The following is a 27,003-nucleotide window of genomic DNA, read 5'->3' as shown; positions in this document are numbered from 1 at the left end:
TTAGCTATTTCAAACCCTTCATATAATGCTTTTAGCTAACTATTTCAACCCCTTCATACGATACTTTTAGCTAACTATTTTAACCTGTTATAGTTTTAGCTAACTATTTCCAACCCTTCATACAATGCTTTTAGCTAACTATTTTAACCTGTTACAGAATAGTTTTAGCTAACTATTTTAAAAGTTTAGCAGACACTTTTAGCTAATTATTTCAAACCCTTTATACAATGCTTTTAGCTAACCATTTTAACCACTTATACAATATTTTAAGCTATTTTAACCGTTTAGCTGATACTTTTAGATATCTATTTCCAACCCTACATATAATGGCTTTTAGCTAACTATTTTAATCTGTTATATAATAATTTTAGCTAACTACTTTAACAGTTTAGTGGACACTTTTAGATAACCATTTCAAACCCTTTATACAAAGCTTTTAGCTAACTATTTTAACCTGTTATATAATAGTTTTAGCTAACTATCTTAACCACTTATATAATAGTTTTATAGCTAGCTATTTTAACCGTTTATCCAACACTTAAAGGATAACTTCAGTATTTTTCAACCTGGGCCCTATTTCCCCATGTGTATGTGTGCGTATGATTCATGGGTACCACTCGTTCTAAATTTGGTTCAGTATTGAGGCGCTAAAACGGTAACGGGGGCAAATGCGTCCCGTATAAAAGTGCTTTTTTTTTGCCACTGACCGGTTCAGATCGCCAGTGCTATCTCTGTAGATAGCATATTGTAGCGGCCTTGGGGCAGTAGTGAGTGTGAATGAGTGGAGTCAGCTGTCAGTCAGTGACATCACACAGTTCAGAGGTAAGGGAAAGGCTAGTATGCTATTTACAGAGATAGCACTGGTGATCTGAACCGGTCAGTGGTGAAAAAACACACACTTCATACACACATACTCACTTACAGTACCCAGCGGGGACGCCCTCCCCCTCTCTGCTCCAACACTGACTGACAGCTGACTCCACTCATAGCATTCATAGCACTGGCGATAATACTGAACCAATTTTATAACGAGTTGTACCCATGAATCATACGCACACGTACACATGGGGAAATAGGGCCCAAGTTGAAAAATACCAAAGTTGTCCTTTAAAATTAATTATTTTAACCCTTTATCCTATACTTTAGCTAACTATTTAAACCTGTTATACAATACTTTTGGCTTTCACCTCCTGGGCACTGCCGAGATGCCCTTGAGCAAGGCACCGAACCCCCCAACCGCTCGGGGCACCTGACCAAGGCAGCCCCCTCACCCTGACATCTCTCCACTTTGTGCATGCATAGGTCCTGTTTGTGCATATGTGTGTCTTTCAGACCTGTGTGTTAATGACAAAAAGAGTGAAAAAATTGAATTTCCCCTCAGGGGGATTAATAAAGTATATGAAATCAACTGTTTCAGTCATTTATCCATTACCTTTAACTAGAACTGTTAAGACTTATTGCTGAGCAACTAGTTTCACAACCTCAGTGTTTAGGTGTTAAAGCTGACTCAATGTATGAGCATGTTCTTTAATAAAATGTTTAGATTGTTCAAGTGAAGCTGCACTATACATTGTTCACATACACTCTAGGCTAAAAGTGCAGCTGGTTGTGGATCACTGTTTCACATCATCTTCGAAATGCGCACTGTTTCTTCTTCTTAGCTATCCATTTCTTTACGTAAATTTTATTTATCCCTCCTAATAGGATATTCATATGCTGTTAGGCTACCTGAGAGACATTTCCTCTGCATTGTCATGGTCCTTAAAGTTTTCTATCACCTACACAAGTTTACTCACAACTTTATTTGGTGAAAAAGATTGTATGACAGATGTAGCATAACATTTGTAAGTAATGGCACCACAGTTTCTCTGTACCTATTTTACCTTTTGAAGCAAATTGTCTAAATTACAGTAAAGTCTTTACTCTTTAGTCTTAAGAGTAATTTGGATGATAGGGATTTTGGTTTGAGTGTTGATACAACTCGGAGTCATCTGAAAATCACTCATTCATCTCAACCCAAATCACAAACTGTAGAATAACCTGAGCAGTTTTCTGCAGTCGGGACCTCATATTTACAGTAAACCTGAATGCCGCATAATTGAGCTTGTGGTGACAGGGGACGTTCTCCAGACTAAACCTGTATCTAAACAGGGCCAGGTTGCTGTGGGACTCTGCAGAGCAGCGTTAGGCCGGGGTCCAAATCTTCCCCACAGAGCAGGGAGGTTATTTTAACACTCCGGCACGTGTGTCTCCTCCGTGTTCCCCCGTGTAGAGGGAATAAGGGAGATGGAGGCAGGAAGCCACTAGGTTGTAAATCATGAAGCTGAGGTGACAATCCATCGTTCTTGTGGCATGTTTATTGTGCTTTCTTCCCCTTCTCTCCAAAGGCCTATTTATAACGAGCCACATCCCCACGTCAAAAAATATCTCTCCCATGTGTTTTTAGATTGCATCAAAACATTTAACCCAATGTCTCAACCAACAGAGATTCCTTTTAATTGCACGCAGTTATTTTCCAGTATTTATTCAGTTCATGGAGATGGTCCCTGAGTCCTTGGTGTGTACCCTCTACACAAGTCCAAGCACACAAGCTCATCTCAGGAAAAAGGCACAGCCTGAACACTGTCACATTTTCTCTGTATACTTAGGAAAAAATTAGGGAATTAAAAGTTAATGATTATGATTATGGAAACACTGAGAGGTCATTGTAAAGGTTTTCTGACTACTGCGTCCCAAACCATCCCAAAGTTTGTCCTGGTTGCTAAGTGACTTCCAGGACGTGGTACTGGGCTGAAGAGGAAAAGGCTTGGTTCTTCCTGAAGCACGCCAACTGCTGGCGATCTCAGCAGGAACCCAGTGAACCTTAAACTACAGTAGTGATGAGGAAAACAAATGCTGAAGGCCGACTATGAGCCTCAGATTAATGAAGACATCCAGTGTGAGGGGCCTGCTGTCGAACCAACCCATGTGACTCAACTGTTTAGATTGTCCCATCTCATTTATTTCACTTTTGTCCGTGATGGAAATGGTAGCAACTTTTATACTGTGTACTGTTTAAAGGGCCACTCCAATAAAGTAACCCTATGATGTCATCGAGGTTATGGGAAATATTGGAGTCGGTGTTTAGGGAATTATAGGGAAATTCAAAATATCTCAACCTCAAATTAAAATCAATTCAAAACCCATTAAACCCCGTTTCCACCGAGCAGTTCAGTTCAGTTCGGTACAGTTTCAGCACACCTTAAATTTATTCTCTTGGATGACAGACACTTCATGGATAATCGGAAAGAACTTTTCAATCGGGTTGAGATGGATGGCGTAAACCTTGATAATCCGTTCAAAGCAAAATGTTAGCTATGCTAGCTCAAACCTCTGGGCTCGCTGTTCGGGTGATATTTCAGGCTTGAAGTAATCCGATGGCACAAAAATTCCTTACCGCTCCTTTCAACAGTTCCATCCGTGCGTTTTTTTAAATGTAAATGTTCTGAGCAGCGTCGTCTCGTCTGCCTCCATCATGTGACAAAGCCACTGTGGCCTTCGATGATGCACCGCGTCAAAGTAACACCAGCAATCAGCATTAATTTTTTAATGCGTTATTTTTTCTGTGATGAATCAATCAAAATGAATGCATTATTTTGACAACCCCACTTTAAAGTAAGGTGCAACACATCTTTGTAATATTAACACTTGCATAAATCGAGTGTAATCCTGCCCAAACATGTCCGCCACCTCTGTATCTTTAACTGTCCTCTGCTCAGTGTGACAGCTTCATTGTTTAGTTATTTTTCGGATCTGTTCCTGTCAGTCCAGAACATAAAAACCTGCAGTAACAGAGCCCAGGTGCTCGTCACAGTGTAATCTAACATGGTCTTTGGGCTCTCTGCTCTGAGGTCATTCTTTCCCCAGCTGCCTGCCCAAGTGGGAACCAGATACAGCGTGTTATCTCTGACTCACTATCATGAGAAATTGAGCCTCACTATCTGTGTAAACAAACCACATGGCACATACACGCACACATGCACATGTATGCATGCCATGAGCTGCTCCCCGCTGCCTGAGTTTACATCACACTCCCATGTTTCTCTGCGAGCAGACAAGGGAGGAAACCGTCTGATGCATGTCTCAGAGCTCGGCCGATCAGCAGAGGAAGGAAGTGACTTTCTACTGTTTGTTGTGAGCGTGTGAAGGAGCCATCTGCTCCACGGTAGCTGTGGTGACCTGGACAGGAGACAAGGAGAGGGTGGGAACAGGAGGGCGGCTCTGTCTGGTAGAAGAGTTATGGAAGACTGGAAGGCGACTAAATCCTCAGCCTGTGCTCCCTTTCTGACCAAGAGATCTGCCTCAATCACAAACACACATGCAGAGGGAGGACTGGTATTGATGAATCCCCAGGTTTCCCCTCCTTTGAGCAGATGTGGAACACTGGGATATTTATAGTCAAGTAGGGACTGGTGTCTGGTAGCCACTGTGTTCTCCTCTCCTCTATCCATCCTGCTGGATATCCCCTCAAATCCAATAAGTGGTTCCTCATTCTCTCTTGGAGAAGAATTGGTCACTGGGGTGTGTGAGGGATGGAGGCAGAGCGCAGGAGGATGTAGACATCCATTATGGAGCAATAGAGACTCTTGGACAGGCTCATGCAGAAGTTATATGGAAAAATAAATATGAAACGGGAACCAACAACTCCATTTCCTCCTCGAGGCAGCTTATTATGTCTGCACTTTGTTTGTTTTAGAGTGTTCTGGAGATAAGTGGCTGCTAATGAAAAGAGGAGCGGAGTAATTAGCAGCAGACATTCCTGATGCTTGGTGAAGTGTTGAGGCAGATTTTTAGTTGGACTCTATGAAGACCCTGCGCTGTAGCTCACACAAGTGGCCTTTGCTGTTGCATTTATACTTGTGTGGTGGTGTGTCTGCAGTTACACCTCCAAAATGCAAGTCGACAGTGGGGTTTTTGTGCCACTGGGTTGAGTGTCTGTAAAGTACAGTGACGTTTGATTGATTTAACTAACACACATAAAGCATGGCTTGATAGTGATGTTTAAAAAAAAGAGTATAAAATTTTGCCCCATTTTAACTCACAAGGTTCACAGACTAAACGCTTGTCTTTTGCTAGACATGTTTTCCCCACAAATACAACATGCTAACATTATTAGCACAAGCCTATGGTATTTTACATTGCATGAATTAGCCTAGTGGCTAGTGGACTTTTCCTGCACTGAACAGCAGCAAATTTAACAAAGATAATGTTACAAAACTTGTCTGTATTATAACTCACATAAGACCTGATGAAAAAATCCATATTTTCCATTTTATGTTTTTCTGAATTCTGTGTTTTACAATTTAAGTACATGTTTTCATCACAAAGAGTCTGATCATGTTATAGATTAATAAAATTTCAACAATTCAGTAAGAGAATATTTAAAAAATGGTTGCATGTCTAAAAATAAATATGACTCTACATTGCGTCAGTCACATTTGCACACAGGGTACGAAACTTTCGTCCGTCATTCAAATTTTCATAAGAGGTTCTGCGGTTCATTTTCTGCATTTTTCGCATCCGTCAGAGCCTTTAGAGACATTTGACCAAGAACTGGGACGCACAGAATAATTTCATAACTCAGATAGCTCAGGTTAAACAGGTCAGATAGAAAGATTCAGGTGGATGATGATGAAGAGGAGGCGGATGTGGACCGCACACAGAATGTGGAGGACAGCTCTGCCCCTTCATGCAGCTGTGGTGTGAAATGAAAGACAGAAGGGGAGTGATGACAGCCAGATAGGTAGAGAGAGAGGCAAAGGAGGAAATGTCAAATATGTTTTTGGAAACGTATCTGAAAAAAAAAAAAAAAAAACGGACTCAGTGTACAAAGACCTTTACTCTTAGTAAACCTGCCTAAACTAAAGTTAGACTAAAATTAGAGGCAGAACAAAGCAAAGTCTCGCCGCTGACTCAGCATTCCTTTGGCGTCGGCGGTGGCGTGTGTGGAGAAGCTGGGTCCCTCTCTTAGTGCAAATCACTTAGAGCAGAGGATAGATGCTGCGTGCCTGTAAATGACACCAAATATTATTGCATGTTTTTGTTCCCTTTCATTCGGCTCAGGCGCTATGAAAAAATGCTTCTGGCGAAAACTTTGATTTTTATAAATTCAATCCACATTTTGGCAAATTCGAAGATATTTCGTGTGTAACAGCTGAGGGCCCTACTCACAAGGTTCACAGACAAAACAATTGTCTTCTAGTAGACACATTTTCCCCATAAATACAACATGCTAACGTTATTAGCATAAGCCTATGACTTTTCCCATTGTATAAATTAGCCTAGCAGCTAGCAGACTTTTTCCTCTACTCTTACGAAGCCAGGATAAATCACACACAGAACTTCAAATGCTTCTTTGTAGGGGCGTTATTGTCCTCATAATTTATTGTTCCTTATCTATGAAATTAAAGTAAATAAAAGCTTTGCTGCTTCATGTAGTTACATTTCTAGGGAGGTGCAAGTCAGGTTGTGGCGTAGGCTACACTGAGGTACAGTGTCGATTCAGCGCAGAAGCATAAACCTGTCTTTACGCAGCAGTCACATTTAATGTATGCTATAAGGCTCCATGTTATTTAAAAGGCCCCAAACTGTAGTAAAGCTGCCACAGACTTACTGTAAGTGTCGTTCTAATAAGGATCAAGACTTTATTCAGCTATAATTAATCCAGTTGTCAGTCGGTGCCTTTGTCTCCCAGTAAAAAGACCCCTGTGTCGACAGCACAGCAGGGAGGATGGGACCAGCCAAAGGAGCTTATGCCTCCACTGCAGAGTTCCTTAATGCGTTTTGGGGGCAGAGGGGGAAGTGGCACAGGGGGTAAATCGGGTAAGTGACACTGAGGAAGTGTGTTGTGTGTGGGCGTACAAACGGCGCTGTCACTGAGCTGGCTGTGTCGGGTGGCAGCGCAGCAGGGGAGCTGGCCGGGGGTCTGAAGCTGAGCTGCGGAGCGTGTCACTCCGCTGGCCCATTAATCATTCCCAGCCTGCCCCGCTTCAGCGCCTCAAAGGGGGCTCGATGCGCACGCACTAGGTGGTCCTGATGCCACCCTGGAAGCCCCAGCAGTCAGCTGTGTGGAGGCAGACGGTGGACACAAAGAGTCGAGCATCCACACATACGCTCTAACATGTGCATCTGTTTCATCTCAGCTCAGTGAACAATCAGGCGTCCCTCAAACAAACTCATATAGCAACAACAAACAAACAATCTGACACTCAGGATCCACTCGCTGCATCGTATAATGCTGTTGTGTTTACGTGAGCACAGAGATGAGACCCAAATAATAGAGGTCAGAGTTCACACTAACTGACTGAAAAACTGCATCAGTAATAGGTAAAGGGAGATTTATACTTGTGCAGCAGGCCCTACACATGTGGCCTACACATGTGGCCTACACTGTTGTGAGCATTTATACTTGTGCGGTGGTGTGTCTGTGAGGTGCTGTAAAGTTTAGTTGATCCAAAACACACATTAAACTCACATTAAACACACATTAAACATGGCTTAATGGAGACAGTTTCAAACACAAGTACACAAATCAGCTTCACTATAACTCGCAGCATTCACAGACAAACACGTTTTCCCCACAACATGCTAATGTTATTAGCACAAGCCTATGGTATTTTACATTGTATAAATTAGCCTAGTTACTAGCAGACTTTTCCTCTACTCATATGAAGCCAGGGACAACAGCAACATTTAACAAAGGTAACGTTACAAAATTCAGCTCCATTACAACTCACAAGGTTCACTGACAAAACAACTGTCTTATACTAAACACGTTTTCCAAACAAATACAACATGCTAATGTTATTAGCACAAGCCTATGGCATTTTACATTGTATAAATTAGCCTAGCAGCTAGCAGAGATTTCCTCTGCTCATATGAAGCCAGGATAAATCACACACAAGACTTAAAATGCTATTTTTGTGGAGGCTTTATTGTCTTCACAATTTATTGTTTCTTATCTGTGAAATTAAAGTATATAAAAGCTTTGTTTCCACTGAGGGAAATGGTTTCAGCTTACAGAGACAGACAGGAGGTCTGCGTCGCTGCAACGTGTTGTTACTTTTCTGGGGAGGTGCACGTCAGGCTACGGCGTAGGCTCTACGCTGATGCAGAGCCTACGCCATATCTCACTGGAAGTTGTGTCCATAAACATTTCTACAGTAGTGCCCTCAGGAATCAGGTGGATATATATCCCAGGGTACGTTTTTTGTATTTGGGAGCTGTTTAAATGTGTAATTTGTGGTAGATTTTATTTAGTTGAACTATTAATATTGTAACAGTTGTAACAGTTGTATTGTAACAAACTGTAAACGTTTATCACTTATTTTGTTGCAATTCTGTGTTCTTGAATTATTTTTATTTTTTTACTAATTTGTCACATCGTCAATAATATCATTATCGCAAAAATACCCTGAAATATCATGATATTATTTTAGGGCCATATCGCCCAGCCCTAGACACATTTCATCATATCAAAAATATGATATGTGCATGCATCAGGCAGAGGTTCGTATAAAAATAAAGTTGGTTTGAAGAGTTTAATTCTTCGGAATGTATCGACAAAAATCTGAAAAGCTCTCTCTTTTGCATGCTCTTCTCGAACAGTCCTTCACCACAGCTCGTTAGATTAGCGTCTACTGTTAAGTCACGCACACTTCAGTATCTGAAGATGTAAAGATGACATCTGCAATCGAACAGGAGCCAGTTGAAACCAGTCCTTTCAGACCTTTGGATGCCCTTTCATACAATTTAAAGACTGTTAGACATGATGACTCTTTAAACCCAGTGCTGGCTCGTCCTAAAGCAGTTTGGAGAGACGCACACAGGATGTGTGGTGTGTCTCAATCATCACTTAAGCCTCTCTGTGGCATCACTCAGCCATATGTATTGGGAAAAATTGTGTTTACTGGAATCAGTGGCTTATAAAAGGGATTCACAAGATAAGTGACCTTTACTTGGATGGAGTGTTTATGTCTTTTTCAGAACTCCTGCAAAATATACGATCTGGGCTGTCCCTGGCTAAGAATCTTCCTAGTCCACCACTAGTCCTCATCACGGTCCATCAGTGGACTAGTCTCCTGCATGTTTCTGATATGAATGCAATGATTAAATGATATATTTTGGTGGTTTGAGTTGAAGGTGTGAGAAAGAATAGTATCAGTAACATTGTTAACACTGTGCTACATTACAGAGAAATACAAAACCGTACTAATGAACCTTCATTAATATAGGCCTATATTTTATCTCCAAGTGCACGTCACACACTGAGCGAGCCGCCTGTTAATGACGCTGTGGGCTAATGGGCATGTAGCTACTTCCATGTTTCAGATGATACGTCATGTTTGTAGTCGACCAATGAAGATGAGTTTACATATCACCTTGGGTTCGTCCTTCACCTTCTCAAAATGATCCCACACTTTGGATTTCCTGCCCGACATGTTATTAATTAGCCTGTGGAATAACCGCAGGTACCAGCCCTGGAAATTAAGGGCCGTGCACATGCTGCGTCTTTAACCACCTGGAAAACGGGTGTGACACAGGTGTGACTCTTTCATTTAAAAAGTAGCTGCTAGCAGTTAGCGGCTAACTCAGAGAAGAAGTACTAACAAATCAGAAGCTGTCTCACTAAGGGACAATTCATTCAGGATAATAGTATTATTTTTTGGAATTACCTGATGTAGCACACAGGGTTACAAAAACATATTTGTAGAAATATGAGGATCATTTGGCAGAGGGACCAAGGGTGTGAATTAAGCAATGAGGAATGGTTGAAAATACTGTCCAATACATTTACAGGGTTCCCTCACCCCAGGCTCAAACCAGAAACCCTCTTGCTATGAGGCAACAATGCTAACCACTATACCACCATGCCCCCCAGTAATCTGTATGTGTAGAATAAACCGTCTGTACTCTGCACATGTCCCGTACAGGTCAACAGTCATGATATCCAACATCCCATGCATGAAGGATACGAACGTTAAATCAAAGTTAACTCACTCCTCTCACAACATTGAGTCACCTCTCCAAACCGCCGTCCACAGCACAGCAGATTTTTCAGTTTGCTCTTAAAAGCCTGAGTGAAACCTTTCTGGCTCAAACCATCATGTCTGTCTTGAATTATGAGCTCAACAAAACAAAATCCTCAAAACATGCAGCCTTTACCCAGAGGACACTGGGTTGTAGCAGCGAAAGGATTTTTTTTTTTTTTTTTTAGATCCCCCAAATACATGTCTTTGTTTTATGGTCTGGTTGTATACAGAGAAACCTCTTTCCAAAGTCACACAGGCTTATGTTGCAAGAAAGACTGGAGGCGACAGAGTGAAAGGCCAATTTAAGAAGTATTGTTCTCCGTTTGTAATCATGACAGAGTAAATAGATTGTGGAATGTTGGGGTAGAGTCAGGATATCGGTGCTTAACTGGATGACCTGTATACAAGAATCCCTGTGACATTGTCTGTGTTGAAGTATTAAACAGAATACTGACTCCCTGTCACGTCTGGTTGTCATATTGTTGGGCTGGCTGTGCACTCTGCCCTCACTGAACCTGGGTTTTTTTTTACTGACACGTCACAGCGTTTCCCAGCAGCGTTTGAGCCACCAAACCTGAATGTTTTCACCAACTCGTCCCCGCTTTTCTAGCGGCTTTTATGCCAGCAAACATGGGTGTTTTAAGCCAATACATAATCTTAATTGGGCACAAAAAATCTTAACTCACCACAACACTGTTGAGAAATCTTAAGTTTCACTGTATCCACAACAAAATAATGTACAAATGTAACATATGCATGGTTTGCAGAAACGTACAATGCAAACATTTTCCTGGTGACTGAGGTCACATTTACACGAAAACGCTCCATTGAAAACAGAATTGTTTCTCATTTTCGTTTTGAAAAAAGTTCCACGCTCAGACAACAACGTTTTGATAACAAGACTGTGCAAATGGATCCGCAAAAATGACCAAAAACGCTGTGGTATACATGCCAGGCCAGCAGTTGCCGGTGTGACTTTGTAATGAAACAATACCTGCCTGCACACATGCACAAACAAAATGGCAACCGCACGAATGTTTGTCTGGACAGACGAGGTGGAGTTCCTACAGTAAATCTACACTTTGCTGGAGAAGCTAAATTCAGCAGGGTGAGCAGCACAAACAAAGCTTGGGAGTCCACCATTGTTGTTGTGATGATCGACTTTCTCGAGCATGCCTAGTGACTGGAACCTTAATGCACATGTGCGAAAAGTCTCCATTTTATGTGTAGTATATATGTTTACATGAGAACAAAGACGGTGCTCTTTCCAAAAAATTGCAATCTGTAACCTGTTTTCAAAACATTGCGTTTTCAGGCACCCAAAATGCCGCTGTCATGTAAATGATCGGCCAAAACGCAACTAAAGTTTATCGTTTTCGGTTGAAATTGTTGTCATATAAACAGCACCGGAGTTGTTCCAACACTCGGCAACCAAAACAAAAACAATCTGACTGAAATATTACTAAAGAAAAGAGGAAAAATATTTTTACGAAGATCTAGTCTTAACTTTAAGGGAGAGTTTTCGTCACTAGGAGCAACGCTTTGTACGAGGGAGCTTTGTGAATACGGCCCCAGATACCTAACTCCTTTAAATTAGCATATATTTTTTATGAGCAGATTTCATCTTTTGCCTGTAAGAGAAATATTGAGCTTGGCAGAAAAAAGGGCAGCAACATTTGAACATACGTTGACTTGATGAATTACTACCTTTGCATGCATAACATTATATCGAATATGACAGTCTTCTTAATTTCATGTGTTTTTGATTTTTGGGTGAACTGTCCCTTTAAGGTTCTGGCAATTGAAAGTTATTGTGGCAAATACAGAACATGAAGCTGTTTTGGCCAAGTCATCATGAAACTCTGTGTCATACAAGCGACTGTATCAAAATTATTGGAGGGAAGGATCGTCAGAAAAAAGGGGAGTTTTATGTCTTTTTGTTTTTTTAAAAAAAAAAAGTGTATTTTTTTTTCTAATTCTTATTTTATTTATTTTAAAAATGGAGACGTTTTACACATACTTACATAAAAATAAACATTCAAATTTCAATTATAATAAAGCATTTATTTTACCAAAAAAAAATCTATTTTCATTACTTTAAGGGTTATTGTAACTGATAATAATAACATAATAATAATAACTGTGCTGTGTAATACCTTGTATACCAAATATCTAATAATACCTCATACTGTGATCGTGTGAAACTGCGATATCCTCTGAGGTGGTTATAGTAACATGAAAATCTCGTACTGTTACGACCCTAGATACCATAAATTTGACAAATGCTAATTTGTGTAAAGTTGTGAGCTTTGTGGAAACTATTGCTCCATTTTGGTTCAACGTTTTTAAATCATTGCTTAAAAGAAAGCTTTCCCTTTTAATGCTGCATTTGTACTTTTGTGATTTATTTCCTTTGTATTGTTTTGTTGTCTTTTTTTATACACATTGTGAAGCACTTTGTAACCATGTTTAGATAAGTGCTATACAAATAAAAAAATATATATTATATCACATAACTTAGAAAAAACTGTTCTAAACATTATGTTAAGGTTAATAAGATTTTTGTAAGGTCCCCAAGGCATTCCACCTCCAAGCCAGGTTATTGAAAAATATGGGACAATTCTATCCCAAATATTTTATTTTTAAAGCCTAATATCACAAATCACAATTTGCCTCAGAGCTTTACAGCATCTAACATCCCTCTGTCCTTGGACCCTCACAGAGGATAAGGAAAAACTCCCCAAAAAATCCCTTTAACAGGAAAAAAAGGTATGAATTTGATCATACTTTAAATTCTGCAAGACTAACAACATGGATGATTAAAGTGGATAAAGTTGCTGTCAAAAACAAAACAAAATCCCTTTCCTGACACATTTCAGTTCATCTTTGTGAACACGAACAGCGACAGAGAACTCAGCCCGATGTTCACACGACACGTCACACACACACACACACACACACACACACACACACTGTGACTGATTTACAGAATAGCGAGTAACAACAAAGTTTTCCTCAGTCCCCGTGATTAACAAAGGTTCCTGTCACAGTTTCCAGTGAGTCCATCTCCAGTTTTCTGTCGCTGCTTTTTGTCACGCGAGTCCCCGACAGCTTTAGTTGTACTGCATTGTTAGATTTTCTCTTCATATTCATAAGAAAAGCTCTCATGAGTTTGCGTTTGCTTACTGAGAGTGATTGGTTTAATATATATTTTGCTTCAGGGTCACCACTGCTTGCAGCTACTGTCTCTGACCTCCCATCGGTCAAACCATGTGAACGTTCCTCCCCAGTGCCCCCAAGCTGCGGTCAGGCTTTGACATGTTCTAGATGACTGAGACTAAGTCCATCTAATTGTCACTCTGCTCCTGATGGGGCGTTCAATGCCACAAAAGTTCCTGAATATTACCTAACCTGCAACACACCTGTTTCCTGTTTAACAGATTTCATGTTTGTTTTCATCTAATACCTATTTTTTTTTTATGTACGATATATTGATATATTTTCAAGCAAGATATAAATTTAGACAACACCATTTATATCAATATAGGACCAAGTTGTGTTACATGAGGCATAGCGGTTCTCCTGCAACACTTTTTAGAGGCTACGCCTGATGCGCACCTCCCTAAAAATGTAACCACATGTCACAGTGACGCAGACCTCCTGTCTGTCTCTGTAAGCTGAAACCATTTCCCTCAGTGGAAACAAAGCTTTATTTAATTTAATTTCACAGATGAGAAACAATAAATTGTGAAGACAATAAAACCTCCACTAAAATATCATCTTAAGTCTTGTGTGTGATTTATCCTGGCTTCATATGAGCAGAGGAAATCTCTGCTAGCCGCTAGGGTAATTTATACAATGTAAAATGCCATAGGCTTGTGCTAATAACGTTAGCATGTTGTATTTGTTTGGAAAACATGTTTAGTATAAGACAGTTGTTTTGTCAGTGAACCTTGTGAGCTGTAATGGAGCTGAATTTTGTAACGTTACCTTTGTTAAATGTTGCTGTTGTCCCTGGCTTCATATGAGGAGAGGAAAAGTCTGCTAGTCGCTAGGCTAATTCATACAATGTAAAATGCCATAGGCTTGTGCTAATAACGTTAGCATGTTGTATTTGTGGGGAAAATGTGTCCAGATAAAGACAAGTGTTTGTCTGTGAATGCTGCGAGTTATAGTGAAGCTGATTTGTGTACTTGTGTTTGAAGCTGTCTCTATTAAGCCATGTTTAATGTGTGTTTAATGTGTTTTGAATCAACTAAACTAAACCGCCGACTAGTGTTTTGGAGGTGTAACTGTTGTGCGGCTGCATATTTTCAAATGGGAATAAAATCCCTGTCTTTGCATTTTATTTTGATCACGGTCTGTTTTTATAGAAGTGCTTGTGACATCTCAAATGTGGCTTTGACTTGCGACTAAAAACATGTAGCCCATTTCGTAGAAAATAGATGGATATGTATCGCCAGTCAGCCTGTAAATACCGAGATATGAATTGTTGTCCATATCGCCGGTCTACGTCTAACATACAGCAATGTTTTAAGAAGGGAAGAAAACAGGGGAATGTCAGCTGCTCTTTTCCTTTCGATTCAAAAATAAATCTTTTTCCTAATAATGTAATAGTATTTAGAATGCAAGGACAACCACTCCTTAAATGCAAAATAAATGCAGCATATCTTCAATTTCAGATTTACGGTATCCATCCTCATCCATACCCAAACCAAAAAGCATTTTTTGTCCATGTCTATGTCATCCTGATGACATGCAGTTTGTAGTGTCTTGGCCTTATTTAAACTATTTGCACAGCACGTCTGTAGGTCGTAATGTTGTAAAGTTGTTATGGACCCCAGGGAAGCTGTTGCCCCTGTAATCACTAATGAGCATCCAAACAAACAACCCACAACAACAGCAAGATGCTCACAATCACATTTACTTGTTTTCCTTTTTGTGTGTTCTCTCATTCAGTAAAATGTAACTCTCATTTCTGCATGACCAAAGTCCTCTTTAAATCTTTACCACTAAATTCAACCCCAAAAGCTTTGCCTACCAGAGCAAGGTCAAAGGTCAGAGCCTGAGGAGTTGTTGCAGACTCGTGCCCTGCTCATGGGTGCTTCAGTATGACAGTGAAATAGTGTCTCAGTGACTTCACTACAACTGTTGCACGTTATAACTGTTGCTTCTAAACGCAGCCTGTTTCCATTACTGCAGCGTTCAATATGTTAAGCTAATGTATTTAAACATGAAACCCATCAAAACAGAAGTCAACAAAACAAAAACAACCGCAGAAATAGCCGTGTCCTCTGGCTATTGTTGACTAACTTCATGTGAAAATTCAAAACCCTCAAATATGTCTAAGCTTACAAATTAAATGGAAATGGCTGACTGTCCGCTGGCGTTGGCACACAGCGACTGACGGGGAGAGACAGAGGGAAGGAGCGGGAACGAAGGAACCAAAATACCAGAGGACGAGGGAGACAGAAGAACGTCCATGACATCATGCTTTACAGAAATTCTTCTCTCCCGTCACATGGAGCTGAAATGAGACCCAGATGGTGAGCAGGCCTGGCCCAACCTGGCAACCCAGGGGAGGCAGCGGCATATTCACCATCAGCAGAAACAGTGTCAGTGGTCCCACAGAGCCACATGGATACCAACGACTGGTCCAGCACAGAGACAATGTGAGCCCACGTCCCTAAAAGCATGTTGTGATTCAAATGATCATAAACTAAACAGGGAGTGCGATGTCAGATGTGGAGTGGCTCTATAAAATAGACGGTGGTCAATGTGGTGCCATTGTTCTATAAGAGTCTGGTTTCCTCCTGTCTGTACCAGTCTGTCCCCTCTCTGTCTCTCAGCCGCTGTCATGCAACTGGGTTGTAGTTCAAAGACACCTACGCAGTTTTCTCAAAGCACTCTTGACTGATCTGATGTGTCTAGACCACTGACTTCCAACCAGGGGTGAGATTGTTTAGAAGCAGTGAAATAACATTTGGATTTAAAAATACATTATTGAGTCAGCTGTGGCACCTGAATGCCACGTGCTGTGAGTGTGTGTGAAACTAGTTAGCCATCAAACAGACACATGGTGAATGGTTTAAAAAAATCATTAAAATAGTTAAAAGTAATGGATAAATGATTGAAATATTTAGCTAAAGGCAATGAATAAATAGTGGAATAGTTAGCTAACAGTAACACTTAATGGTTCAAATAGTGAGCTTATAGCAAAGTAGTTGAATAGTTAGCTAAAAGTAACAGATAAATGGTTAAAATAGTTCACTTGTGGCTAAGTGGTTGAATAGTCAGTTAAAAGTAACATAATGGTTTAAATGGTTACCTTATGACAATGTAGTTGAATAGTTAACTAAAAGTAACGAATAAATGGTTGAAATAGTTAGCTAAAAGTAACGGATAGTGGTTGAGATAGTTAGCTAACAGTAACAGATAATGGTTGAAATAATTAGCATATGGCTAAGTGGTTGAATAGTTAGCTAAAAGTAACAGATAAATGGTTAAAATAGTTCACTTGTGGCTAAGTGGTTGAATAGTCAGTTAAAAGTAACATAATGGTTTAAATGGTTAGCTTATTGCGATGTAGTTGAATAGTTAACTAAAAGTAACAAATAAATGGTTGAAATAGTTAGCTAAAAGTAACGGATAGTGGTTGAGATAGTTAGCTAACAGTAACAGATAATGGTTGAAATGGTTAGCTAAAAGTAACGGATAAATGGTTGAGATAGTTAGCTAACAGTAACAGATAATGGTTGAAATGGTTAGCTAAAAGTAACGGATAAATGGTTGAGATAGTTAGCTAACAGTAACAGATAATGGTTGAAATGGTTAGCTAAAAGTAACGGATAAATGGTTGAGATAGTTAGCTAACAGTAACAGATAATGGTTGAAATGGTTAGCTAAAAGTAACGGATAAATGGTTGAGATAGTTAGCTAACAGTAACACATAATGATTGAAATAATTAGCTTATGGCTAAGTGGTTGAAAAAGTAACAAAAAAATGGTTGAAATAGTTAGCTAACAGTAACAGATAATGGTTGAAATGGTTCGCTAAATGTAACGAATAAATGGTTGAGATAGTTAGCCAACAGTAACAGATAATGGTTGAAATAGTTAGCTAACAGTAATAGATAATGGTTGAAATAGTTAGCATATGGCTAAGTGGTTGAAATAGTTAGCTAACAGTAACAGATAATGGTTGAAATAATTAGCATATGGCTAAGTGGTTGAAATAGTTAGCTAACAGTAATAGATAATGGTTGAAATGTTTAGTTAAAAGTAATGAATAAATGGTTTTAATAGTTAGCTAAAAGTAATGGATAGTGGTTGAGATAGTTAGCTAACAGTAACAGATAATGGTTGAAATAATTAGCTTATGGCTAAGTAACAGATGAATGGTTGAAATAGTTAGCTAACAGTAACGAATAAATGGTTTAAATGGTTAGCTAAAAGTAACGGATAGTGGTTGAGATAGTTAGCTAACAGTAACAGATAATGATTGAAATAATTAGCTTATGGCTAAGTGGTTGAAATACTTAGCTAAAAGAAACGAATAAATGGTTGAAATAGTTAGATAACAGTAATAGATAATGGTTGAAATGTTTAGTTATAAGTAACGAATAAATGGTTGTAATCATTAGCTAACAGTAACAGAATGGTTATAATAATTAGCTTATGGCTAAGTGGTAGAAATAATTCACTATAAGTAACAGTTGAAATGTTAAAAGTAGAGTTAAAAGTAACAAAAAAATGGTTGAAATAGTAAGCTGAAGGTAATGGATAAATGATTGACAGCTAAAAGTCAGAGATAAATGGTTACAGTTCATGGTCTAAAAAAATCAATAAATTAGAATGTCTAGCTTTTATCAATTCAAAAGGGACTATGAATGCAATCATGACTAAATCGACCTAGCCTAGACAGTTTGATTTTATGAAAACATTATTGAAGCAATATCCACTTCTACAAATTGAACAGTGTTAAACATCCAATTTAAAATCATTATAAAATTTAAGTGAACACATTTTGAGCATGACAGTGGGGGTACTTGAGTTAATCTGACGGGGCTGTGGGGCTCATGTCTGACAGTAAAGGTTGGACACCACTGGTCTCATTTCATTACAGGACATAAAGATAATTATAGAACTGATTTTAACACTGCATTTGTGCTCTCAGTTCTCTTTCTCCATTTTTATCATCAAACCTGCTGGTTCTTTAAAAAACAAGTGAGCATGCATTTATATTCTGCACTCTATTATTAGAGCTGTTGGAGAGAGCACCAGTACGTGCTGCACAGACTGGGAGCAGCGCCAGCAGGCAATTGATACAATCATATCCTAATTCAGCTACCTTGTGGGTGGCAAACGTGTCGGCTCTTCCTCACACACATTACTGCGTAGGTTTAATAAAACACTTTGAGCAGAGCACAAAACAAAATACTCTCTACTAGGACAGATAGTAGCTGACGCTGTGATCACAGATTTACAGATTTATATTCCACAAGGCTGGATGTTTGCTGAAATTACAAGGCTCTCTTTAACATCTCCTTTCATATTAAACACATCTAAAGCCAGATAAGCGTCTGCCAAATGTAAGAACATGTGACAGTGAAAGTTTACTCTAAAAGCACATCAAAGTGTGAAGAAACAAGACTGATTGAACCTCCAGCTGACTCATAACACAAAACATCGCATGGCACAGTGACAGAAAAAACACAGTTAGAATTGGACAAATGTGCAAAATTACACGTATGAGTGACTGAGGCTACCATTTTCAACTCGCCTCAAAACCCACTTGGCAAGTGGAAGTTTCCCACAGTTCCCTTCACAGCCCATCAGTCAGGCCGGAGAGGAGCGGGGGCCTGACTGTCAGGGGTCAGTGCTACGCTGAACATGGAGAGAATATGAAGCAGCTGCCTGGGACAGGAGAGCCTCATGTGTTACCACATGTGAGTGTTTCTCTGCCTCATTCATTCCTCTACATACATGATTATGGGTCATGGTCAAACATCATCATGCATTAATACAAGTGTAAAGATTTCCGTCTGCAAGTTTGATGCATTTGTAAAATTAGTGAAAATGTGTTAAGTTGGTTCTCAGTGAAAGTAGATTCACTTAATTAATAGTTACATTACATTAAGAAATAAATGCCAACTAATATTAAATAATATTAACTTAAACAGAGCCAGGCCCCTGGACACAGACATATGAAGGGACCCCCATCCATTTTACATTTCTGTGTAGCTGTTTTGTGTCTCTTTGTAGCCTGTTTGCGAGTCTTTTTGGTTATTTTGCGTCTTTGCAGTAGGTTTTCATCTATTTCTAGTCATTTTGCATCGCTTTTTTGCATCACCATTTGTTGGCCTTTTTGCATCTTCATGTAGTCTGTTTGCATCACTTTGGAGTCATTTTGCATCTCTGTGTAATTGTTTTGTGTCTCTTTGTAGTCAGTTTTGGTCATTTTACATCTCTGTTGCTGGTCTGTAGTCATTTTGTATCTCTTTGTGGTCATTTTGCATCAATTTGTAATCAGTTTCTGTCACTATGTGGTCATTTTGCATCTCGTAGTCGTTAGTTTACATCACTTTGGAGCCACTCTGCATCACTCTGTGGTCATTTTGCATCTGTTTCTGGTCTCTATGTGTCTCTGGTCACTTTGCATCTCTTTGTTTGTAAGTTTTCATTTCTTTGAAGTCATTTGTGTCACTTTGGCGTCATTTTGCATCTCTTTGTAGTCGTTTTATGCCTGTGGTCATTTTGCATCACTTTGGCTTCATTTCACAGTCATTTTGTATCTCTGTAGTTGCTGTGCGTCTATGTGGTCATTTTGCATCTTTTTGTAGCCATTTTGCATCACTTTGCATCACTGTGGTTCTAGTTGTAGTAGGGCTGCAACGATTAGTTGACTAATTGACTATTAAAATAATCTGTGACTATTTTAGTAGCTGACAAATCGGTTTGAGTCCTTTTCATAGAAAAGTACTATAAAAGTACCCAAAATACTCTTATTGCAGCTTCTTACGTTCAAATATTGGCAGCTTTACACACTCTCCCGTGACGGTGAACTAAAACCCTTTGGCATGAGTACGAAACAAGACATTAGATGACATGATTTTGAGGTTTGGGAGAGACAGACCGATATCTTTCAACATTTTAACACATTTTTTGATAAAATGATAAGTAGACTAATTGAAGAAATAATCGATAGAATAGTCGACAATGAAAATAATCGTTAGTTGCAGCCCTGCTTTGTAGTCAGTATGTACCTCTCTGTGGTCATTTTGCATCTTTGTGTAGTTGTTTAGTGACACTTTGTGGTCATTTTGCATCGTTTAGAGACACCAGTTTGTGTCTCTTTAAAGTAGTTTGCATCTTTTTGTAGTCATTCTGTGTTTCTCTGTGGTTATTTTGCATCTTTGTTTCGTCGTTAAGTGTCTCTTTGTGGTCATTTTGCATCTCTTAGTAGTCGATTTATGTCTCTTTGTGGAAGGTTTGCATCTCCTTGTAGTCATTTGCATCACTGTGGGGTCATTTTATAGTCATTTTGCATCTGTGTTGTCATTCTGTGCCTCTCCGTGGTTACTTTGCAGCATTTTGTGGTCGGATTGTGTCTCTTTGTGGTAATTCTGCATCCCTTTGGGGTCATTTTACAGTCATTTTGCATCCCTTTAGTCTTTGTGCTTCTCTTTGTAGTCAGTTTGTGCCTCTCTGTAGTCATTGTGCATCACTTAGAGACACCAATTTGTGCATTTTAAAAGTAGTTTGCGTCTTTTTGAGGTCATTTTGCAGCTGTGTAGTCATTTTGTGCCTCTTTGTGGTAGGTTTGCATCTCTTTATAGTCATTTGCATCAGTTTGGGGTCATTTTGTAGTTATTTTATATATCGTGTAGTCAGTTTGTGTCTCTCTAAATTAGTTTGCATCTTTGCGTTGTCATTTTGAATCTCTGTGTAGTCGTTTTGTGTCTTTTTTAATTAGTTTGGCCTCCCTTTTTGGTCATTTGCATCTTTTTGTGGTCATTTATATTTGCTTTGTGCCTCTTTTTCGTCGAAAGTTTTCAACAAAAAAATGTTGATCCAGCATTTCCATCCATCCATGACGCTACCAAACCTATTCCCTGTCACCTTCTGCCTGTGGTGGGTGAGGCACCAGAGTCTGTGGGGGAGGCCTGTGTCACCCCTGTCCACCCCTCTGGCCCCAGCCCTGCTTTTATGAATACATTTGTAAATTGTGCAACTCCAGCTGATAGGAATGTGAAAGCTGCTGCTGCCAACATAAATGCCTCTTGACAAAATGATGGCAACCCTGCATGCAAAGTCATGGGAAACTCACTGAGACTGACTTCTTGATGCCTGCAGCCAGTGAGTGAGACACAACACACACCTCTCCTTCACACTCCTCTCTCAATATCTGAATGTCCCACAGCAAGGAGCAGAAATCCAGATAGATCATTAGCACCAACCACTCTGCATCCCCACCGCCAGACCATATGGACCCACTGCTCAATGGAAACAACCCCTCCCCTGGGTCTTCTTCTTTCAGGGATAGGTGTCAGGCCACCCTTATTATTTCCTCTTTGGAAGACATGCTCAGTCTGGCTTCTCTGCAGTTTTATCTGATGACACCGCTCACACAAAAAGCGGGATGGTGAAAGGGGGGCCTCCCACTGACAGCGAGATGGATGCCACAAGTGACAACCTTTTGTTTTAGTAAAATACACTGAGATGCTGGCTTTGCAGAGGCAAAAGGCGGAGGCCAAGGGGAACAACTTGTTCACTTGTTCCGTTTGGTTAAGCAAACCATGGCACTGTCAGAACTTGTTACTTTTCCAGGTTTGTTTCTGGAGCTCAGGGGGGCTTGAACTGTTGATATAACACCCCCCTGCTCTGTTGAAAATAAGCATCACAGCAAATACACTCTGCACGGATAAAAACTCAGATCAGGCTTCAAATTACCTCGGGCTTTGTCCTCCTCTCTGAATAGTTTACTGGCTCTAAAGTGGCAGTTTATACTCTACGTGCCAAAAATGTCAATAAAACCGCCTTAATCGCCCATCCAATCTGTAATAGCACCTGCTTATGGAAACACAACACGCCCCTGCAGTCTATCTCCGCAGCTGCAATGTTTCCTTCCTATTAAAGAGCTACTACAGTCGGAAACACGGGTCAAAGCGTAATTACGCATTCGGACAGGCGCACTTTGTTTGTGGAAATGACTTCCTGGCTTTTCTTTTCTTCTGGATGTTGATAAAAAATCAGGGGTCAACAAATACATTTGTCACTGAACAAAACAAATAACTTCTAAAGCTTTGGAAACAACACTTTATTATTTTATCTAAGCATACAGGAAAAATGGCGCAATACTTGGAGCAATGTCTGCTCTAAATTGTGCATTTATGTTTCCTTAAAAAGGCCGATCTGATGTGGATAAATATATTTTTTTCTTACAAAACACAAACACTGAATTTAATATTTTATTTCAATAATTTGCAGTTTATTTACTTTGAATTTATTTAAATTTAGAGAATTCATTTATGTAAATAAATGTCACTCTTGTGACTTTGTTTGGACTTATTAAAAGTCATAATAAGAACAGTAACAGAGCAGATTGATTTCCGAATAAGATTCAATTTTATTTAGTTGTTGTGTGTTTAATGTTTAATTTAAATGTGTCTTGATTTTAATATTAAGGTTCTTTTACCGTTTAGGTCGTTGGATTTCAACTCGAGGCCTTCTCCTCTCTCTTCGCCTCCACCAGGATTTGTTTGGCCACAATCAAATTAATTAGACCCTAATTAAGTCAGATTACCACCTATTAATGTGAGCCTTTAGCACCGACATTTCTTTAGAACAAAATCATGAATGTTATGTCACCAGATGAGAGGTGTATCTGTGTTTCATTCCCAACAAATAAAAGTACATTTGTGCGTAAATCTTTCTGTGCGTAAAGACAGGACACGGGGATCGTGCGTATTTGTAGCAGCACATTTTAAAAGAATCGAATAATTTAATTAAATAGAATCAGATTCTGGAGCTTAAATAATGAGGATGAGGAGGAAAAGAGGAGATGCCTTACCGACACACTCGTTGGCTTCCCGGGCCGTGGCGCGCTGCCATGGTCGGTCATAGTGGAAAGGTTTGCACCTGTCGCACTCCGGTCCCGCCGTGTTGTGTTTGCACTCACAGACCAGATTCCCCTCTCTGTCCTTGACGCATTTCGAAGCGTGCCCGTTGCACTTGCACCGTCCTCCGACCTGCAGGTCCGACACCGCGTAAAAGTAGGAGTCTCGGGCCAGCTCCGAGTCGTCCTCGTTCTCGTCTCCGAAAGTGTGAAGCCGGCTGAAGATCACCTTGATGTCGGTGGCCGTCACCCAGTCCTGCAGCACCGGGGAGTTGTCGAAGTCGTGCGCTGAGGGTCTCCCGTCCAGGGTGCTGAAGGCGATGAGTCCACCTGTCAGAGGGTGCATGTCCGTGTGGGAGTCCGTGCAGATGGCCTCCTGCTCGTTCTGCTTGGTGATCGCTGCCTTATTCTGCCTGTTGTACATTTTCTTACACTGAGTGGAGTAATACTGGAACGGCACCCAAGACTTGCCGTAGTCCATGGACTTGTAGATGGCCATGGACTCGGGTCTGGGTGAGCAGAACTGCAGGCTCACATAGGTGACCTCAAACTTTTTACCGAGCGACAAGGTGAGTGTGACGTTCTGCGGGTACTGCACGTAGTTTTCAGACTGCCAGCAGGTGAGGTTGTGCGGGTTGTTGAGGTCTGTTAAATACGCAGGTGGATGGGACTTCTTGGGATCCCCGGCGTCGCACGTGTGACAGTCCCGCGTCCTCTCCTCGCCCTTCTCGGTCACCACGCAGTACCTGGCGGCGGGGTTGCCGCAGGTGCTGGATACGCGCACGTCCTTACCGAAAGCGGAGTTGACGAAGTCGGGGATGCACCTCCGAGGGTTCCCGTTCTCATCATAGCACGGGTCCGGGGGGGACGACTGTGCAGCGAACATGCTGAGCCCGTATCCTCCAAAGACCCCCTCGGTCAGCGCAGACACTGTCACCAAGGTGACCCAAACCTCCAAAATCCTTTGCATTGTAATCCGCGCACCGCAGGGACTCTGGCGCTGAAATGTAACGAGATAAAACAACCAAGATTAATAATTAATTCAGATAAAGGCAAAACAATCACAATAAATGATGCTCTGATGTGGAAAAACTTGGACGCACAAGCGAAATAAAATATTCTTACGAGGCAAAGAAACCCAGGACTCTACCTCCAAATAAACTGCTCAGTCTGAAAGTGAAGCTCAACTCCTTCTAACAATTTGGAGAACAACCTATCCCGTTTACGCACGAACAACTACTGCTCCACTTTCCCCCCTCTGTGAAATTCCTAAATAAAAATAAGAGATGGCAAAAGCCCAGCTGGCTGTGAGTGTCCCTCTGCCTCTGCCTGTCCTCTCAGTCACACCTCTGCCCACCTCTATCTCTTTCTGTCCCATTCCCTCTCTGTTATAATGGGAGAAAGGGGGTCCACTCATTCACAGGAGAGGAGCCTTTGGAGTGGCTCTGCGGAGGGAGAGGGAGCAGCGACATCTTCCGGCAGATCATCGGTACTACATGTTGAACTAGAGCACACACTTCTTTTGTCCCAATAAGGAGAAATATGATGCAGTGAAATCTTGTGATTTGAAGATATAGAAAACAAACTGACATGTTTATTTATAGCGTAAGAAAATGGCTTTAAGACAATACATCTGCCTCACAAGATTATTTTATCTTGCAGCAAATAATACATGTTTGCTTAATTTGCAAGTGGGAGTAGATTTGTTGTACAAACACCCATTTTCTTAATAAAGAGGCAAACTCCAGCTAAAATATCTAATTTAATTTAATTTAGAAAACCTTCATGAGGAACCTGTTTGTTGATGTTTGCATGTGGGAAATATAAGTGTGTGACACATCAAATGATAACACACATTATAGAAGCTTTTGTGCACAGACATAAATACACGTGTGCCTTGAGATTTTGGCTTGCCCTTTGGTGTACCTTGGGCACAACTAATAAATTATAAGTTCCTCAACATATTAGTCCAGGGATGACTGTGGCAGGTGTCCCAGTTAAATCTTTTTAGTGAGTCTCCGATCGGGAATCTTCACAGCTCTATTCCAGAGCCGAAGCATTTGACATTTATATCTGATGTTTAGAGGTTCTCATCCTATGTCTCCACTATCGGCCAAAACTGAGGTACATTTTAGGACTCTCAGAGAGGATTGAATCGCTCTATGATACACTGTGTTACAACTTGTGTGTTCAGGGAAACCCCAAACACCAGAAGCTCAGTCAGACTCAGGACACACACACACACACATGAATTATAGAGTTATGTTTAAGTTTAGAATCCCAGATTACCGCATTGTCTAAATTTGGTCAGTACACATCCCAGCGCTCTGCTGCTGACTGAGCTACAACACTGACAGCTTCTTTAAATGTCATGTGCTCATCCAGCGTCAAGCCAAGATGTTCATGCTGGTCAGTGTGTGACAGCACTGTTGGACCACAGTTAGAAACAACTGAAGTTCTCTCCAATGACAATAAGACTGAAAGTAATGAAACAGAGACAATGTTTGACAGTGACTGTACTGACCACAGTTGCGCAGCTGCTTCTGCTGTGGGCACAGTGACAGTTTGCAAAACCACACGCAGAGCTGCAGTACAACGTTATATTAGAGTATATTGATCTTCTGAGCACATTATTGGGTGGAATGTGTCTCCCCAATATACACTCACTGGCTTCTTTATTAGGTACACCTGTTCAACTGCTCGCTAACACAAATAGTTAATCAGCCAATCACGTGGCAGCAACTCAACACATTTAGTCATGTAGACATGGTGAAGACGACCATCTCTAGGGTTTACAGAGGATGGTCCCAAAAAGAGAAAATATCCAGTGAGCCAAAATGCCTTGTTGATGCCAGAGGTCAGAGGAGAATGGCCAGACTGGTTCAAGATGATAGAAAGGCAACAGGAAGTCAAATAAGCACTGGTTCCAACCAAGGTGTGCATAAGAGCATCTCTGAAGCAACAACACCTTGTCCAACCTTGAAGCAGATGGGCTACAGCAGCAGAAGACCACACCAGGTGCCACTCCTGTCAGCTAACAACAGGAAACTGAGGCTACAATTCACACGGGTTTTCTCACCAAAACTGGATAATAGAAGATTGGAAAAACCACATTCAGATGGAAGCATGGATCCATCCTGCCTTGTATCAACGCTTCAGGCTGCTGCTGCTGGTGTAATGGTGTGGGGGAGATTTTCTTAGTACCAACTGAGCATGGTTTAAACACCACAGCCTACCTGAGTATTGTTGCTGAGCGTGTCCATCCCTTTATGACCACAGTGTACCCATCTTCTGATGGCTACTTCCAGCAGGATAACGCACCATGTCACAAAGCTCACATCATCTCAAACATGACAATGAGTTCACTGTACTCCAATGCCTCCACAGTCACTACATCTCAGTCCAATAGAGCACCTTTGGGATGTGCTGGAACGGGAGATTCTCATCATGGATGTGCAGCCGACAAATCTGCAGCAACTGTGTGATGTCATCATGTCAATATGGACCAAAATCTCTGAGGAATGTTTCCAGCACCTTGTTGAATCTGTGACACCAAGAGTTAAAAGGGGTCCAACCTGGTACTAGCAAGGTGTACCTAATATAGTGACCTGTAAATATTATAACTACTGCCTAGTATCAAATCATTTGGGCTAAAAATAACAAAAAATAAACTGTAATTTTTAATTTTACACTACGTGTCTCCCAGGGTAAGTAGCCCATTAGCCATTTTTGAAACATAAAACTGGTTTTAAATCTTTATGTTAACCTACATTAAAAAGGTACTGTAGAACAGCTACAAACTATTTTAATTAAAAT

At 40.5% G+C, this 27,003-nt stretch overlaps 1 protein-coding gene across 3 annotated transcripts in view; it reads right to left on the bottom strand.

Annotated features, from left to right (window-relative positions):
• ntn1b (netrin 1b) overlaps positions 1-24,553 on the bottom strand; it is a 74,591-nt gene extending 50,038 nt beyond the window's left edge. Inside the window, exons 1-2 of one of the 3 annotated variants that reach the window (XM_033645229.2) lie at positions 24,291-24,553; positions 23,143-24,187 (exon numbers count right to left, since the gene is read on the bottom strand). In XM_033645229.2, the coding sequence (XP_033501120.1) occupies positions 23,143-24,157 (1,015 nt within the window). In that variant the 5' untranslated portion in view covers positions 24,158-24,187; positions 24,291-24,553. The remainder of the gene's footprint in view (positions 1-23,142; positions 24,188-24,290) is intronic. The other 2 variants (XM_033645227.2, XM_033645228.2) reach the window with 2 other exon arrangements.
• Positions 24,554-27,003: the final 2,450 nt, after the last annotated feature.

Source organism: Epinephelus lanceolatus, chromosome 18, assembly GCF_041903045.1.
Source record: "Epinephelus lanceolatus isolate andai-2023 chromosome 18, ASM4190304v1, whole genome shotgun sequence".
NCBI classification, from domain to species: Eukaryota; Metazoa; Chordata; class Actinopteri; order Perciformes; family Serranidae; genus Epinephelus; species Epinephelus lanceolatus.
Note: the sequence above shows the minus strand (reverse complement) of the source record. Positions and strands in the feature narration are given on the sequence as shown.